The sequence below is a fragment of the Populus nigra genome, chromosome 7, assembly GCF_951802175.1.
Source record: "Populus nigra chromosome 7, ddPopNigr1.1, whole genome shotgun sequence".
Taxonomy (NCBI): Eukaryota; Viridiplantae; Streptophyta; class Magnoliopsida; order Malpighiales; family Salicaceae; genus Populus; species Populus nigra.
In genome coordinates this window covers 7,496,976-7,516,363 of record NC_084858.1, presented here as the reverse complement: position 1 = coordinate 7,516,363, position 19,388 = coordinate 7,496,976, and the positions used below count along the sequence as shown (strand labels likewise).

The 19,388-nt window shown below is 30.2% G+C and overlaps 1 protein-coding gene across 1 annotated transcript; it reads left to right on the top strand.

The window, feature by feature from the left end:
• Nucleotides 1-14,337: 14,337 nt before the first annotated feature.
• Nucleotides 14,338-18,601, top strand: LOC133700191 (uncharacterized). The gene is made up of 7 exons (XM_062123734.1): nt 14,338-14,889; nt 15,376-15,611; nt 15,692-15,950; nt 17,024-17,203; nt 17,278-17,433; nt 17,570-18,351; nt 18,427-18,601. Exons 1-6 carry the CDS (start codon nt 14,857-14,859, stop codon nt 17,735-17,737), a joined length of 1,032 nt encoding a protein of 343 aa, XP_061979718.1. The 5' UTR covers nt 14,338-14,856; the 3' UTR covers nt 17,738-18,351; nt 18,427-18,601.
• The last annotated feature ends 787 nt before the right edge of the window (nt 18,602-19,388 follow it).

The following is a 19,388-nucleotide window of genomic DNA, read 5'->3' as shown; positions in this document are numbered from 1 at the left end:
TGCTAGATGACAAAAAAAAAAAAAACCTTGCCAGGGTATTCATACCTTATAGGTTAAATGGACATGGCAAGACAAGTAAAACCTCTCTATCTTCGCAGAGTCAAATGATTTCTTCGGATTATTCAATTCAATTTTAGTGAGAGTTATATAAGAGAAGACAAGTGGTATTTGACAAAAGACAATGTTGATAAAATTAATTAGTAAGTGATTTGTTTTTATCTTATCACTGTAAATATAGAAGGTATTTATCATTTTATAATCGTCACATTATAAATAAAGCTAAAAAGTATTGATAAAATATTATTTCCTCGTATTTATTATTACTATGAATTGCAATAGTAATTTTGTTAGTTTTTTTTAATTTTGACTTTTTTTGACTTGTTTTTTTTTTTTAATTTAGTCCTTTATCATGTGTTTACGGAGATTTATAGTAGATAATTTATTTTAATTTGCCTTTATATAGTTATTGTAGTGTCAAAAAAAATATCTCAGTATCAGGTTAGTATCATAAAAATATCTTAGCATCGTGGTATGGTCAATTTAAAAAATATAGTTAAATAAAAAAATAATTATGAAAAAAACTAGGTTATTTAACTTTGTGGAGTCAATAACATGGTTTGCGAGTTTGGTAAGATAATCATGGTTGCCATTGTTTGTGGGTTTAGCGGGGTACTTTTTTTTTTCTAATTGAACTCGATTATATGATCCTCTATTTTTCTTTTTATTATATGTTTAATAAAATAGTTTCAAAAAAAAATTGTTATTCAGTTTTAGAAAGTCCATAGACTTGTTGATGTGTATGGCGAGTTTAACTTTTCTTATCTTTTTCTTTTTTTATAAATTCATTTTTTTTCAATTCCATCCCATGATGTTAGATTGATTGAGAATTGAGTTTCATAATTTATTTCATTTTGTTTTCTATGAGATTATCATAGTCTTAAAAAAAGTCTCAATGTTGGTTTGACGCTTAATTTTGCGATTGTCTATTTTTGTTATCATATAGTTAAATAAACAATATTTTAGAAGAAAAAAAAAGTTATTAATCCCAATGGAATCCATTACCTGGTTTTCTTCAAAAGATTTGAACTCATGACCAGAGATGAAATCAAGGGGAGGCAAGTAGGGGTCCGGGCCCGTGCAAAGGAAAAATATGATGACCGATTCTCTAAGTTAGTTTTTTATTGAATTGATTAGTGATTAAGTGTGAGAAGATGTAATATTTTTTTATTTTAAATAGGTAGGCTCTTCTAATAGTAAATATATTTGTTATCCTTTAACTTTAAAACTATTTACATGGAAAGAAAAAAATATGAAGTTATAAATAACTTTTTCAACTGAAAGGATTTTGCTGTTTTCTTTCATTATAGCCTTAATATAAAAGGTAAAATACAAAAATACAAATACAAATAGAAAACAAAAGATTGAAGCATAGCACCACCAATTAATTCTTCTTTTATCAAACAAAACAAGGTAATTAAGCATCGCTAACCCTAAACTTAAAATTTATTTTTGTTTTGTTTTGAGATGTTTGTTAAGAATTTGATGAGGTTTTTTTTATAATTATATTATTTTTGCTTCTTTTTATTTTTTTGCTCGGATCTGCTAGTTTTACCAATTTTTTTTTTTGGATCTTACATATAATGAAGAATGTTATGGGAATTACTAATGTGCTTTGCCAAGCCCTACAACAAAAATCTCAAAACATTTAAAATGTTATGCATTTGGTGACAATCACAAAGACTTTAATTTAGAAATTAAGAGATGATGGTTGGGAAACTCTTTTTGAAAAAGTAACATCATTTTGTAAGCATCAAGACATTGAAGATCCTGATATGGATACTTGTTTTTCTAGTGTGGGACGATCTCGCTGTAAAAAATAATCAGTAGGAGTTGAGCATCACTACCGAGTTGATATATTTACAGCTATCATTGATCAACAATTACAAAAGCTAAATATAGATTTAATGAGCAGACGATCGAGCTTCTTAAGTTGAGCATAATTTTAGATCCTAGAAATAACTATAAACTATTCAATGTTGAACATATATGTTTACTTGTTGACAAGTTCTATCTTGAAGATTTTTCTGACCAAGAAAAAATTCATTTGAGACTTACGTTGCAACATTATGAGCTTGATGTACCCAATCATCCAAAGTTAAAGAATATGTCATTGATTGCTGATTTATGTTAAGGATTGGTTGAAACAGAAAAATCAACAATTTATCCACTCATTGACAGGTTGATATTCGGCTTATTGTGACTCTTCATGTTTCAACAGCAACTACAGAATGAACTTTTTCAGCGATGAAGATTGTTAAAACAAGACTTCGCAATTGGATGAAGGATGATTTTCTTGCAAATTATTTGATTGTCTATATAGAAAAAGAAACTGAAAGATTCACAATTGATATTATAATCGATGATTTCTATTTTATGAAAGAACGACGAGCATAGTTAAAATAAATATGTAAGAATCATTCTTTATTATTTTTTATTTTATTTCAAAGTTTATCAAACATAAATAATGCTTCGCTTTATCTAATTTTTCTTATACACTTTGTATGTTTATATTTGATAGGTATAAAGACCAACAAAATTAAAGTGATGGATATATTATGAAGATGAGATTAACTTTATCGCTTTAACTCAATTTGGTATTGCTCAAAAACCTCTTACCTTGTGCAAAGATCATTATATATTTGTATTTTTTTATAACTCATGTACAATAAATTAAAAAATATTATATCTTGTTATATTAATTTTGAACCCTCCTTAATAAATAATCCTAGCTCCACCCCTACTCATGACATATATTTACCGGTGTAAATAACACTATGAGTATGCTAGATGACAAAAAAAAAAACCTTGTCAAGGTATTATTCATACCTTGAATGCATTTGGGAACGCGGTGCAAACCGCGTTTCCAAAAAATTCAATTTTTTTTTTTTGCTAAAATTTAATATGGTTTGTATGTTTTGGATCGTTTTGATGTGCTTATGTCAAAAATAATTTTTAAAAAATGAAAAAAAATCATTGGCATGCATTTCAGCATGAAAAGTTATTTAAAAAACAACCACTACCACACTGTCAAACACTCTCCTTATAGATTAGGTAGTGGTATGATAAATGGACTTGTCAAGACAAGTAAAACCTCTTTGTCTTCACAAAGTACAATGATTTCTTCGGATTATTCAATTCAATTTTAGTGAGAGTTATCAAAAAAGACAAGTGGTATTTGACAAAAGACAATGTTGATAAAAATTAATTAGTAAGTGATTTATTTTTATCTACAACTGTAAATATAGAAGGTATTTATCGTTTTATAATTGTCATATTATAAATAAAGCTAAAAAAATATGAGAAAAATATTATTTCCTTACATCTATTAGTACTACAAATTATAATAGTAATTCACAATATTAGGTTTTTTTTTGCATTTTAATTTTTTTTGTTATTGATTTTTTTTAATTTAGTCTTATATGATGTGTTTATGGGGATTGAGAGTAGATAATTTATTTTAATTTACCTTTATATGGTTATTATTGTGTCGAAAAAATATCTCAACATCAGGTTGATATCAGAAAAATATTTCAGCATAGCGGTATGATTTATTTTTTTAAGCAATATTTAAATAAAAAGTAATTTTAAAAAAACTAGGTTATTAAACTTCATGGAGTTAATAACCTAGTTTGGGAGTGTGGTGAAATAAACAGGGTTGCCACTGTTTGCGGGTTTACCGAGTACTTTTTATTTTTCTTTTTTTAATTGAATTCGATTATGTGATCGTTTATTTTTTATTTTTTATATAGTTAAGAAAATAGTTTCATAAAAAATGTTATTAATTTTTAGAAAGTTCATGGGTCTGTTGACGTGTATGGCGAGTTTAACTTTTATTTTCTTTTTCTTTTTTTTATATAATTTTTTTTTCAATTTCATCACTTGATGTTAGATTGATTGAGAATTGATTTTTATAATTTGTTTCATTTTGTTTTCTACGAGGTTTTCATAGTCTTAACAAAAAGTCTCAGTATTTGTTTGACACTTGATTTTGTGATCAACTATTTTTGTTATCATATAGTTAAATAAACAATAGTTTAGAAAATTTTTTTATTAATCCCAATAGAGTCTGTTACTCGGTTTGCGGCTTTGATGTGTTGACGTAGGTTACCTAATTCATGGGTTTAGTAAGTTTACCATTCAAACCTGATATTGTTTTTTTTTTTTCACTGTTATTCAATATTGGATTGGTTGAAAAATGAGATTCATGATTTATTTTTTTCTACTTTCTATAGGGTTATTATAATCTCAAATAATTTTTTTTAGGGTTATTGAAAGCATCTAATGTTATCATAAAATTAAATAAAAATAATTTATAAAAATAACAAATTTATTAAATTCATTGAAGTTCATGATCCAAGTCACAGGGTGACCGAGGTTGATTCAATCTGACATTGTCTCAATATAAAAAAAATTGTAATCTTTAAGTTTTTTAAAAAGTTATGTCATGTTTTTACTAGTCATCCAAGTTGTCTTTAGACTTATTAAATTGAACAATTCACTTTAGATTAGCTCTCACACAGTTTAATTTAAAACTCGAGCTAAGCAAGGAGTTAGATTGGTAGATTTTAAGATCAAACTGTTTGATTGAATTTAATGATACCGTAAAAATCTTTATATTCAATATTTTTTAAAAGTTTAAAAAGAAAACAGTTTGACTCGTAGCAAATTGCATGAAAATATCCTGGTCATATCCAACAAATGTGTTTATCTTGATTTTTTATTCTCTAATCTATCAATACAATAGTTTATCTCTTAATTTAAATTATTGGTTTAGCCACCATTCTCCATTCTATTCAATCTTTTCCATTAATTAGTTTATCAAATGATAGTGAATTTTTCACGATCTTTTTATTTGCTGTTTGTCTAAACATGATATGGTCGTTAATCTGACAAAGAACAATCTTATTAAGTTTGGTGGATACAAGTCAATGTCTGCTCTGCGTCTTGTTTTTTTTCGTGAACCTTCAAAGCACAAGATTGCGAAGATTGCATTCTCGTCGCGAGTAGAGATGAGGATTCCTAACAAATGATTCTTTTTAAAAATAGATTTCACGTGTGAATCTTTAAGTTTTCTTTTATCATAGTTAAAAAAATGGCTGGGACTCGTCTGTCGCAATGGTATCTGTAATTTTATTTGAATTTTTATTCTAAAGACCCTTTTTTTTCCTCTCTTTTCCTTCTTTTTTCCTTTTTTATCTCTCTCCCCATAGCCACCGCCCCTCCCCTCTCACCGTCGTATGGATCTCTCTCTCCCTACCACCAAAAACACTCATAACAACACTACATCATCCATTTCTCTCGTTCTCTAGCTCTACTCGCGACATTCATCAATCTCTCTCTCTCTACTCGCAACAGGTCCTCATTTTTCCAGCCAAAACAACCATCATCGATCACCCTTACCACTCACATTCCATATCTAGAGGTATATTGAACATTTCCCGTCAATTAATTTGATGTAATTTATATTTAAATAATGTTAATTTTATTTTATTGAATGTTAGGGTTTTGAATTAGGAATTAGGTTAATTAGATATAATTAGGTTATTTTGTTACTAACTAATTATTTTAGGTTGTTGATTGTGAATTAACAAAATTATGTGTTTAAATATTTAGGGTTGATATATGTTAGATTATCGATTAGATTAATTAGATATATTTTAAGTTGATAGTTAGGTTATTTTGTTAATAATTGATGCACTTTGATTAACCCCGAGATATTAATAAATTAGAATTATGTTTTGTTGTACTGTTTGACATAATGTCTAATATTTTAAGAATATTATGCTTCCATGATAGTATTATTGTCAATACCAATAATGATATCACTTATAACAGTGGAAACCATGAATTCCTAATTATTACATCAGACATGTCCCTTAACGAATTATTGAGAATATTATGTGATCGACTTGGCTATAATATATTTAAAATAGAAGTTAAAATTACTTTGAAGATGTTACAAACCAGGGTCAATCAAGCTCGTTATATCAGTGTACCAATATGTAGTGACGGGAGTATGAGTTCAATGTTTGGGTTTGTGAGGATTAATGAGATTAATTTGCTAAAGTTCTACTTGAATAGTAGACTTAGATGAGAAAACTTTTCTAGTATGGAGTTGATCTAGTTTCCAAGTAACTCTTAGAGAACCACACAGACATCATGAGCAGCTGGTCCATCTTAGTTAGGTGGTAATGCTAATAGACAAATATCGGTGTAGGAAATTGTTAATATGGAATCTTAGGTATGATATCTACTCCATATTGCTATGAAGAATCCAAACCAAGTGATGATGAAGATGAACATTATATTGATAGAGTTGTGGTTGAAGAGAAAAATAGGGACGATGGGGATGTTGAGTTTGTTAATCAATATATGACACCTTCTGCTCTTGAATTTGAGGTTATTAGTGTGGATGACCAATATGAATGCAATGATTAGGTTGATAGTCGAGGCATTCAGGCTTATCAGTTGATGAATTAAATGTTGGAAAAAGATTCAGAGATAAGCATAAATATGTTAATATAGTAAAGCGGTGGCATATAAAGAATTCTTTGCAGTACAAGGTCCATCATTCAACAAAGTCCTATGTTTAGAAATTAGTTTGTAGATGATATTTGTGTGGGGGTATTATCAAAGGTCTGATTCATGAAAAATTTCTAAAAATAAAAGGGTCAAATATATATCAAAACCTTCTTGTTTTGCAACGCCATCATTAGATTAACTTGGATCTAATTGCAGAGGTAATGTTGATAATTATAAAGAGGGAGTTAAGTACGAGTGTTGCAATGATTCAGGGTACTATGGAGAGGGATTATAAGCATGAAGTCTCTTATTGGAAGACGTGGATGGCCAAACAGAAAATATTGAAGCAGTCATGTGGTACATATGAAGAGTCATTTCAAAACCTACTTAAAACTCTACTAGCCATCAGAGATTCAAATCCGGAAACAATTGTCACTTAGAATCATAAAATGGTTGATGGAAATAAAGCAATATTTGGGAGAGCATTTTGGGCATTTGGTGCTTCAATTGATGGGTTTCAATTGTAGATTATATAAATTTTAATGATTTTAACTATTTTAGTACCTAAGTTGTTTGATTTTCAACGCAGTGATCCGATAACACCTAGACAACATGCTTTGATGGAGTTGCATGAATATGTTTGGTTGTATGTTATCGAGGCTAGTTTTTATAAGAACAGTCAGTTAATCGTATAAACCTTAACCACACATTGATTACAACATTAGTTAAGCGATGAAGGCACGAGATGCACATTTTCCATTTATATGATGGTGAGATGATATCCACACTCCATGATGTGGCCATAGTGACCAGTCTTCTGATAAATGGAACACCTATGATAGGTAATGAAATGTCAATTGATAGAAATATTTTATGTGATCGGCTATGAGGATAAGTGCCTCCAACCAGTGCTTATAGGGATTACTACATCAATTTGACATGGTTAGACGTTAATTTTAAGACCTCTCAACATATATGACAGCATTCCAATTGATTATGTATGTTTGGGCATACATATTACATATATTAGAGGTCTTATTTTGATTAGCACTACTGGAAATGCAGTATTGTTATACATTCTAACACTACTTGATGATTTTTTTGGCCATTTTGAAGTATAGCTGAGGGGGGAGCCATGCTTGCATATCTATACTGACAACTATATAAAGTAAGAAAAAAAAGATAAATTATCGGGTGTCTACTATTTTTTCAGATATATGTATTTTAAATTATTTGATTAATTAATGGCATTTTAAATACTAACTTATAATTCTCAATGTTGATTAATATAGCTTTGGTCATAATAGCATATTCATATCGAGCGTTAGGAGATATGAGGTGATAACATGTTTGACACTGTCACTTACAGGTCACTCTTCATTGGTTCTGGGTAATGATAAATTCAATTGATTATAGTGAACATGTTATTTATATAAATTGAATGTAAAAAAGATGCTAACTTTATTGCTTGTCTTGTCAGATAGTGTGGGGCTAAACATTTCACAGTAAATGCCACTCGTCTATGAGTTTTACTAAGACGAGTTGGACGCATAGCTGCTACATCAAATATGTATTACAAATTTATTGAATTTTTTTATTATTTAAACATTAATTATTTAGTTTTGATATGTTATCTAAGATAAGTTTTTTAATATGTTTTGATAGGTTATATGGATGACATATACATATGACTTAATACTTTCAGCTTCACTTATATGTCGTGGGAGATTTGACATTTGGTTAGCATATGTCCTGTTGCACTGCTTTGACATTGTTGAGATGCATTGTCTAGATCGGGTAATGTGATAGTTTGGACTATCTTAGCATATACCAAATTATGTTGATATCGGATACGAGTTGCATATTATTAGTTCCCAGGGTAAGCGCGAGGGAAATTGGTTGGTAATTTATGCATCTTACCTAGATTTTTGGGACGCTAGAAAAGATCATGTTTTTGAGGAGTGACATCCAACGATTGATATATATACATACATGAGATGATATATGTTTATTACACGTCGTTTCATTACACTTACCTAGTCATGTTTCCTGAGATGTCCATGTAATTCGATGCAAGCCCCCAATATCAAAGACAAAATTGATTGGTATGCAATATTGTTTTACATTCAATATTTATTAAATACCATATTAATTTTATTATGGATGATGACTGCTAATTGATTTTTAATATATGTATATAGATTAATTACTTGGTATGGGAAGCTCAGAAAGTAACAATAATTATCCGTGAAGATGTTTATGAGATGTGACATATTGTGGCAAACATTACACTCAATTTATATTATGGTGGACTTCAATAAGTTGGGGAGGTTAACCTTTTTGAACTAGAATTAGTGGAAGATGAGATTGCTTATCATGAGAGTGCTGGAGATGTTCATTCATCTATGAGCATCTTAGGCCCATCCACAAGTTGGGATGATATTAATCCTTGTCATGCCTACATGGATATTATAGACTTGTACTCGAGTTGAACGAGTTGAGGTAATGCTCCAAATCTGTACACTAATGCTTCAAGCTTATCTATAAATGCTTTAGGTCGTTTGCGAGTGAGGATGATTATTAGATATAGTTATATGTTATTATATGTTATAAAAAATTATGAATAAATATTTAGTTTGTTTAATTTTAATAAAATATAATCGCATATGGTAATATTTTTCTACCTTTGTTATTAAAAAAAAATTTAACTTGGATAACTTACCAAAATATTCTACACTTGCCACGCTTTAATGGGCTTATCAGACTTTAGAATTCTCAAATCAAAAGGGAAATTGAATGGAACCCTTTCTCGGCTAGTCGAATTCTTGGCCTCCCTTTGAAAACAGGACCAAGAATATCAGTGACACTTATTTATCCTTTTCCTAGAAACAAAAACAGACCCATAGAGACCTAATATCTTTATTTTGAAGACTTCTCTGTCTGCTTTCTTGGAACAACTTTGAGATGTTTTTGGGAGCTTTCGTGCTATTCTTTTCTTGCCCATGTTTACTTGAAATTTATTGAAATATTGTGAAACTTAAAAAATAAAATTTATATAGTCAACGACAGTTGAAGAAAGGAACATAAAGCAAAAAAAAAATTAGGGTTTTGTAATTATAAATTTTAAATTTGAAGAACTTTTTTTTTTAAAAAATTAACACATGCATAAAAAAATATTTTACGACTCATAATTTTTTTAAAAAAATTAAACATATTTTGTGGTTGCATTGTTCCCATATGATGAGTTAGTTTTTTTCAACATGTATTATTAGAATAGTGATATTTTATTAATGTTTTAATTTGAAAATATTATATTTGATTAAATATTATGGTTTTAAATCACGATATTATTTCTAATTCAAATTTCTCGGCAAACCGATCAATTATTTTATATTAGTTAGTTAAATTGGCATACCGGTTGATATTAAAAAACATAGGTAAGCTTTGTATGAATAATAAATTTTAGATATTTTAACTATAGCTTGTTTTTTAATCGACAAGTTGGACAAAGATATATATTTTGATACACAAACCATAATTGGAAGAAAAAGTTCTTAAAAATCATAGTTGTTGTACGAATCGGTCCATCGGTTTAAAAAACTGTATCAACCGAACCGGTTGAGCCAGGGGATTAGTAGTGAGGCTACTACCCATCACAACAAAAAATTTCCCCAACATCATAAATTTAATTTGTTGTTATTTACTTTGTTATTTATGAGATTTATTATATACTTTATTAATATGAAATTTAATTTAGTTGATGATTTTAGAGAGTTAAAAACCTTACAATTTTAATAAAATTTGAGCAGAGTTTCTTCTATATAGGAACTATACCTAAAACTTTGTTCTGTTTGAAAAAACTTTCATAAAATCACAATAACCAAACTCAACAAATTCTTGGATTTCATAATTACAAGTAGCCTCAAGAATGCAAAACAAAAACATATATACATGCAAAATGAATCTAAAAATTATTAAACAATACAATATTCAAGTAATTAAAATCCTAAAATATATACACATAACTTATCTATGTATCTACATCTACGTCGTCTGCTGGATGATCCGAGCTCATCAGTAGCACAACTAGATCCAACTTCTATACCTGTCTGAGTGGCCTTGTCCTTTGCCACGACATCATTAAGCTAACCTATATGCAAACGTATCAAGTCCAGTGCGGCAAACGTATAACCACCAGGACGCTATAGTGTGAACTTTGTTTTCTTCATCAGTATTACAAAGATAATATGCGGCCTTTCGACCCATTTGTAGCATAAATCCAACCTAATATTTATAAAACATTAATGTTAAATTAAAATATCAATACATAAAATCAAATGTTTAACATATATTACTTATGAAAAAATCAATTACTCACGAGATTTTGAATCTGCTAGGCATATTGTTCGTACTGCATGAATCTAGCTAGAGGAACTAGCTCGGGCTCTATAGTAATGACTTGAAGTGTGATACTCATGTACCAAGTCATATATTCCTCATATGTAATCACATGATGCATCTCTATAAATATCACATCCTTATGTGCATCTCATTATGTTACATAAGCTTCATGTTGGCTTAATCAATTGTAATAATCATTTTTACCATAACGAGTTATGGCATACAATGCATCACTCGTATCAATTTTATATGGAATGTGTTGTCTGTATTTAAATTATCACATTACTTGGTCTAGACAAAGCAACTCGATGATCTTAAAGAATATTAGCGAGGCCATTGATATCCATATGTCCATCCTGTTAGTGCAAACAGTTGGAGCAACCATCAATCTTTCATCTAAATTAGACGTCCATGCGCGCGTGGTGTTTTGGTGTCAGGATCAAGAAGTCGCTATCTAGTTGTTTGGTTTAGGGTTACTAGGAGACTCAAGTGGACTGATCTTATATGAAATTCTAAGATAAGAGATTGATTATAGATATGAAAGGTATTAACACCTTTAACACATCTTATCTAAGGTAAACTGCATTATGTGATCTAGATATGACTTAAATATATTGATGAGTTCCTAAACGATGACTTGTATATGGCTTAGAATAAAAATTTATTCTCATGAATAAATCTGGCATTTCAAATTCATTATGAGCTCACATGCTCAAATAAATTCTTGTGGGAAGAATCCATATAGGTGCCCTAGCAAAGTTCACTTGTCCTAGAAGGCAAAAGAGTTTTCCACAACTCATGTGTTATGGTAAAAAATACTTTCAATTAAAATTGATGAACACCCAAAATTATTATTTTGGAAATTCTCAAGTCAACTTCTGGTATTTAAATGCCAGCCTACTTGTAGGTCAATCATTTATATCAAAATATTGATCATTAACTTTCATGAATTAAAATTTTTAGTGGTTATTGAAATATTGGCCAAGTTTTCATAAATTCAATAAAATAGTTATTAAATCCAAAAATATATGCAAAGATATTTTTTGAATTTTTTGGTATATATAAAAAATGCTAAATTATACCGTATGTTTATATATATATATTAAGCAAAATATGATTATTATCTTTTGAGAGCCTTGGCCGAATGCATATAAAATAAAATACATTTTTGTATTTTTGAAATGAGAATTTTTTTTTTCTAGAAATTTTGAATTTGTTTTAGATTTTGATGAAAAGCTGGTATTTTAATACTAGATCAGTATTTTACAGTGTAAGTCTACACCTCTAATATTAAATAAAATTGCTGTAAAAATATGTGGGGTACCCATATATAATTTTAAATTGATCCTTGCAATTTGTTTTAGAATTTGAAGAATTTATTTGGGGTTTGTTTTGTAAAAAACCATTTTTATTTAAAACAAAACTGTCAAAATATGCTTAAGGGTGGCTTAACAAACCCTTAGGCCAAAAATTTCTTAACAAAAAAACTAACCAACCAAACAAAGTTTTAGTACACCTAAAATAAAACCAATTAGGTTAACTCGAAAACACTGGTTCAACCCTGAACCAAACCAAAAACCATGGTTTGACCTGAAACTAAAGCAAAACAAACAATTAAACCAAAAACATATCAAAACTAAAAAAACACAAAAATATAAATTTCTTTTAACAAAGATAGATTAAACACCGAGAACATGATAAACATTTAAATCAAAACCCAGCAAACACAAAGCACAAACAAGACAAGTTTTCATGTAACAAAAGGAAAAGTTTTTGTTCATAATCATGCATATATCAAGAATCAAACATCCATTTTCTTTGATTAACACTCAAAAGCCATAATTTGATCAAAATATGTTTAGGCAGTTGAAATAAACTTAGAATCTAAATGCATGAACACGTGTTATTGATACGTTTTAAGCCTAGATTATTTGTTAAAAATGACAAGGTAACATGTCTATGCCAAAATTTAACCTAGAACAGCTCAAAATAAGAGGCTAAGGCAAAATTTATGTGAAGTTGGGACACACAAGTATTGATCGCCTATTCACATACAATAACATCATGTTCAAACCATTTTGGATGAAAGAATTAATTATTGTCTTAAAATTATCATCACACACAATCAATACAGGATAATATTGTTGTTCACCAATCTAACACTTTTAAATTATTTCAACATCAATATCATTATAACTCTAACTAAGTCCATAAAAAATGTTTTCTTTCATTTTTGCATATGACATGCCTAAATTATCATTTAACAACAAACTACTTTCACCATTGTATATGATATTATTGTTTGCATCATGGACAATACTACCACCATATTGATATAACATAAATATGTTATAAGATATTCTGTAAAAAAAAAAACAAATTGAAATATGATCAATTTGATGTAATTGTAACTAAATTGCATTACCCTAGTACTAATGGGCAAAACTCGTATCAAATACAATCAAATTCCTTAAGTTTAACATTAAAGCAAATTCATCATAAATTAAATATAATTCATGATACAAAATCTAATTTATATTTCTATACTCTATTGCATTAATTCAAACCCAAGTTCATAGCAAATTAATATAATTCAAAGAAAATACCAAATTCATCAAGTTATCAACAATTCAATGAAACATGTAATTCATCATAATTTTACAGTATTCATGCTCCCTTTCATAAAACATCAAGCGTAATTAATTACATTATTAGTTGATTCCAACAATACATACAAAATCCTTAATTCGACAACTTAACATCAATTAAACGCAACACATAACTAATTTATATAATTAATTTATAATTAATTTAACTCATATTCAAATATATCAAATCAACCCTAATGGATGATATTCTTAGCTAATTTCATATTAATTCAAAAAACTCTAAATTTACCATAAACCCTAAATTCAACCTAAGCAACTATTTTCAATTCAACCAAGTCAAACACAAATTCATAGTAATATAGTATGTATACCATACTCTGTAGATTATGAGCGTATATGAGAGCGTGGTAGCAGTTGTTTTTTAAAGTGTTTTTCACTTAAAAATATATCAAAACGATATGAAAACATAAAAAAAATATTAATTTAAAGCAAAAAATATATATATTTTTAAATATTTTTTAAATATAAAAATAAACATGATAATACCATGGAAGGTAACCTATGAAAATAAATGAGAAAAAAAACCCTTCAGACGTAAGACATGCTGCAATTAAATAACCTCCTTTTACATCGATAGAATCAAAATGATTCTTGATATTTTCGGTTGTCTTTAAAACTTTTTTTTTTTTTTTGTATGGAAAGTGGATCTGTAAAATAAAAAAAACGAAAAGATAAACAAAGAAGATTTCTCCTTCCAAATCTTCAGTTCGTTCTCTGGAATGATTAAAGTAAGATTCTTCACTGAATTATTTTCAAAGCAAAGGTCCACACTACACAAGTCAAAAAGCCTAATCCCACACCCACCTGTCTTGTTTAAATTAATCAACCCAGCAAATTTCATTATCCACCTATTCCTCCACAAAACTCGCTTCGTGACCATTTTGCCTTCTCCGTCTTGCTTTTGCCTTTTCAGTTAACAACAATCATCACGCCTGCATTTCAGATTACCGGAAAATCTTTGTTAAATCAAATCCAAATCCAAATCCAAATCCAAATCCGTAGAAATAATAAATAATAACTCTTTTTTAGATATAAAAAAATAATATACAATTATCATTGTGTTCTTCACGAGAAAAAGCCCGGAATCCTTTCCTTTTCCTGCTCTAGCTGGACTTTGAAAAAATTTAAGAAGGAAGAAAGCTGCTGCCAAATGCCTTTACTTCCTCTTCTTCCCTTTTGATCTCTCAATAAAAAAAAAAACCTCATGGCTGACGATCTCTGCTTCTTCTTCTCCAAGGTTCTTTATCTTCTCCTTTTTTTTTTAATTTGCTGTCGTATGTTATATAAGTAATATAAAAGTGTTCTTGTGATGTTTTTAGGATCTGGGCTTTGTTTATTTAACATTATGATCTTCCTGTCTTTGTGGATTTTGCTTCTTTTTATTTCCCTTAGCATAGAAGCAAAGCAAGACCCAGCTTTTATTTAATTTCTTAATTAAATTGTAGAATGAGATAAAAAGGGTTACTTTCTTTCGATAGTAACTATAGCTTTCCTAGCTTTACTAGATCAAAAAAAGAAAAGAAAAATCGCTCTCAAGCTTTTACTTTGACGTTTCCATTAATACCCATCTCTTGTTTTTTCTTTATTTATACCTTTACCCATGTTGGCATCAGTTATAGAGCTAAATCAGAGTTGGTCATTAAATTCTTCATGCAATAAACTGTGGTTTTTTTAGTGAATTTCTAATGTGTAGGTAATTTGCGAATTAATCTATGAATGGCAGGATTCTTTTATTATAAAGGCTCCTAAGAAGTCGCCATTGGCGTTAAGGATGGTTGTTTTGGTGTTTGCGATGGTTTGTGGTGTGTATATATGTTCAATTTGTCTTAAGCAAATTGGCATTCGAACAAATCCTGGATTTTTAAATGTTGAAGTGATTGAAAGGCCATGTCCGGAACCTAATATTGAACCTTGGGAAATCCCTTATGTGCACTACCCACGGCCGAAAACTTATAGCAGGTAAGACTTATATGCGCTGACGCTGAATTTGGGTTTTGCGTGGGCTTTATTAATGATGGGATTTTTTTGGTGCGTTGCAGGGCTGAATGCAAGTGCAATCCTGTGCGGTATTTTGCTATTCTGTCAATGCAGAGATCTGGGAGTGGATGGTTTGAGACATTGTTAAATAATCATACTAACATAAGCTCAAATGGAGAGATTTTCTCTGTTAAAGTTAGGAGGAGTAATGTTTCAACGATTACGGAGACTCTCGATAAAATTTATAATCTGGATTGGTCAAGCAGTGCTTCCAAGAATGAGTGTACTGCGGCAGTTGGCCTGAAGTGGATGCTTAATCAGGTGAAAATGCTATCCTTGAAATGTTTGTTGGTTTCCTGCTATTTTTCATTACCGGTATGTGTTAGTTTCAGATGAGTGCGGAAAACATTCATTTCAGTACATGTGCGGGTAGAGCAGACACTTACGTACATTAGTAACATCTAGCATCATCTTAGCAGAGAAGTACGAGAGCCCTCTCACAAAATTTGGAGTTATAATATGGGATTGCAAGTGGTAGTGACTACCTCCTAATTTCTCATCCATGATTTTCTTCGTGCATGAAGACCTAGAAAATGCATTTTGATAGCGATCCAGTATCTCATTGGTTTCGATCTAAAGCTTTTTGATAAAATGTTGTTAATACATTGCACCCTTTGCTTGAATTTTTGCGTTTTACTTGCTTTGAGATTTCCTTAAAATATCACCTATTTTGGAAGGAAATTACATATGCTTCCCAGTTTTGAATGACAGAAAAGTTGAGGCAGCTTTAAGTTTCCCTTCTCGTCTCCCTCACTGAATGCAGGCTAAAGCTTCTGGAAGTATGCTATTATTATTTTACTGTATGAAGGCTGTTTTAAGTATCAGTTATTATAATTTTTTGAGGTGTAACGCCTCTTTTCAAAGGCAGTATGGGACCATTTATTGAAACAGCTTGTATTGCCTGAAAAAACCTCTCAATGTGGGAAATGGAAGCTTCTATTGATCTGTGAACTGATTCGATATTAAAACACAGGATCAACAATATAATTTGTAACACATTTTGGAGCAGTTCAGCCTGAACAACAGTTATCTGTTATCATGCTGTGTTCCAAATCCAAGTTCGTAACACATTTTGAAGCAGATAAGATTGAACAGCATTGATCTGTTACTATGCCGCTTTCTAGGCTCTATCAAGGTGATGAGCAAAATAATAGGTTTCTTTACAGAGGTTTCACAAATTTATTAGCATATGTAATGTTACCAAAAGCTTGCACCTCGTAACTTCAAATTTTGCTACATGGGCATTTGGTATGCTAATAATGGGTTGTCGACATTTAGTTTTATTTTATCTCATGTTGCACTTCTCACGTTCTTCATCATAACAATTGATGTAGGGTGTGATGCGACACCATGAAGAAATAGTGGAGTACTTCAAAACCAGAGGTGTTTCAGCTATTTTTCTCTTCAGGAGAAATCTGTTACGCAGGATGATTTCTATACTTGCAAATTCTTATGATCGAGATGTGAAGCCACTGAATGGAACCCATAAGTCCCATGTTCATTCGCCTCGTGAGGTTACTCTCTCTCTCTGCCCCTCCCTCTCAAAGTTTCTGTATGTGTGCTATCTTACAACAACTGATGGTCTCAGGCAGAGATACTAGCGAAATACAAGTCTTTGATCAATACAACTTTGCTGATACCCAGTCTGAAGCAAGTAGAAGACACGACTGCCAAAGCCTTAGAGTACTTTAAGAGTGCAAGGCACATTATTCTTTACTATGAAGATGTGGTCAAGAACCGCACGGTAAGCTGAACTATTTGAACGTTTTGTTTACAGCTCCTTTCTACTGGTCAGTCCCCTTAAATGTGGGTTCGGGTCTACTATGTGGCTAAAAACATTCAAAACAGAAAAAGTAACTAGTTTCTCTTTTACTCTGCAGAAATTATTAGATGTTCAAGATTTTCTAAAGGTTCCACGAAGAGAACTTAAGAGTCGTCAAGTAAAGATACACAAAGGATCCCTATTGAACTATGTTGAGAACTGGGACGAAGTCCAAAAGTCTGTGAAAGGAACGCACTATGAAAGCCTCCTAAGTGGAGATTACTGAAAGTAGAGCCACTGTAACGATGTGCATACTAACATCTCATCCCTCTACCTGTTACAGGACCAAGGCCTGCTGGCTTTCCAATTTTGGCTGCAGCATGGGCATTACAGTTCTCAATTTCTTATTCCAACATTTTTCTCTCCAATTTAATATTCCATTTATTCTTTTTTATCTTTTCGCTTTGGGAGAACTCTTGTATTAAAGTCAAGCAATGTAAGTTGCAGTTTGACCTTACCTTTTCTTCTTGTCTGTGCATCAATGTGTTTATACGGACTAGAAAGAAAAAATAACCACCGGAAGATCTTCATGTAGAATCTCTTGGCAAGAGTATACAGAAGGCAACCGATCTTCTGATTTGAGGAGAAGCTGGTATAATCTGTACTGCCTATGAAGGCAGACGGGTACAAGTAGAATGAGGATATTAACAAGTATAATTTGTTGCTCAATATTTTTTGTTTATTCCTTATGTTGTATGATCAGTTCAGTCAAGTGGTTTTTTATTTGATTTCATTCAGAGGGGCACCGGGCACCTCTGTGGAGACATTCAAGGTGATTGCAAATACTGAACATTTAGATGTTTGAGCTGTGTTTAATTTTCAAGCAGATGAAGGAACAAGGTAGGTGTTATATTTTCTGCCTTCCTTTTTTTCTACTACTTTCGTTTTCTTATAATGACATGCTTCATGCTGCAGAAGCAGGATCCTAAGGTGAAATGGTTCCCGCAGGTAGCTTAAGGAAGCAGATGTGTTGCTGCTTGCTACTGGCTGGAGAGCCTGGATGAGCTACGACATTTTTCTTTCTTTTCTTTTCTCCTCTTTTTTATTTTTTTTTAAATAAAAAAAATCCGGGCTTTGATTTTGTTTTGAATTATTCTCGTTATCATCAGGCGAAAACTGATATATTAAAAAAGAAAGGACCGAGAGAAAACCGGACTGGACGGCACAAGCTACTAAGCTAGGGTAAGCCTCTATATAAAGTAATTTAAAAAAAAATATATATTTTTAGCATTATTATTATAAAAAAATAAAAAGAAAAAATTCAATTTTTTTTAAAAATAATTCAACCTTAATTCCTCACACGCGCACAATTTGATAGCACAACGGCTGCGTCTTGTCCTTACTTGTCGTATGGCCTCGGTCAATTTCCGGATGTTACCTGGACACTGTAGTTTATGAGCATGTGCGCATAAATTACGTCAAGCCATCACTTAGTCAATGTAACTGTTTATTTTTGCACTTTGTATTTATGTAGGTTTATGTTATAAAATTATAAAATTAATATTTTTTAATTTTTTTTAATAATTTTGATATGTTAATATTAAAAAATTATTTTAATATATTTTTAAAAAACACTCTACATTTTAATATTGAGAATCTATTTGATATTGTAATACTGATTGTTTTAAAAGTATTTTACGTTTAGAAATTTAAATGCATTGAAAATGATTTTTTTTATTTTTTAAAATTTATTTTTAACTTCAGCTTATTAAAATAATTTTAAAATATAAAAAAATTAATTTGAAGAAAAAAAATAAAAAAAATTTAAATTTTTTTCAAAAAAAAAAAACAAACATGCTATAAATAGACACTCAAAAGGAAAATGAAATTCGCCTTGTACATAGGGCCATGCTTAGATTCTGTTATAGCTTTCTGTT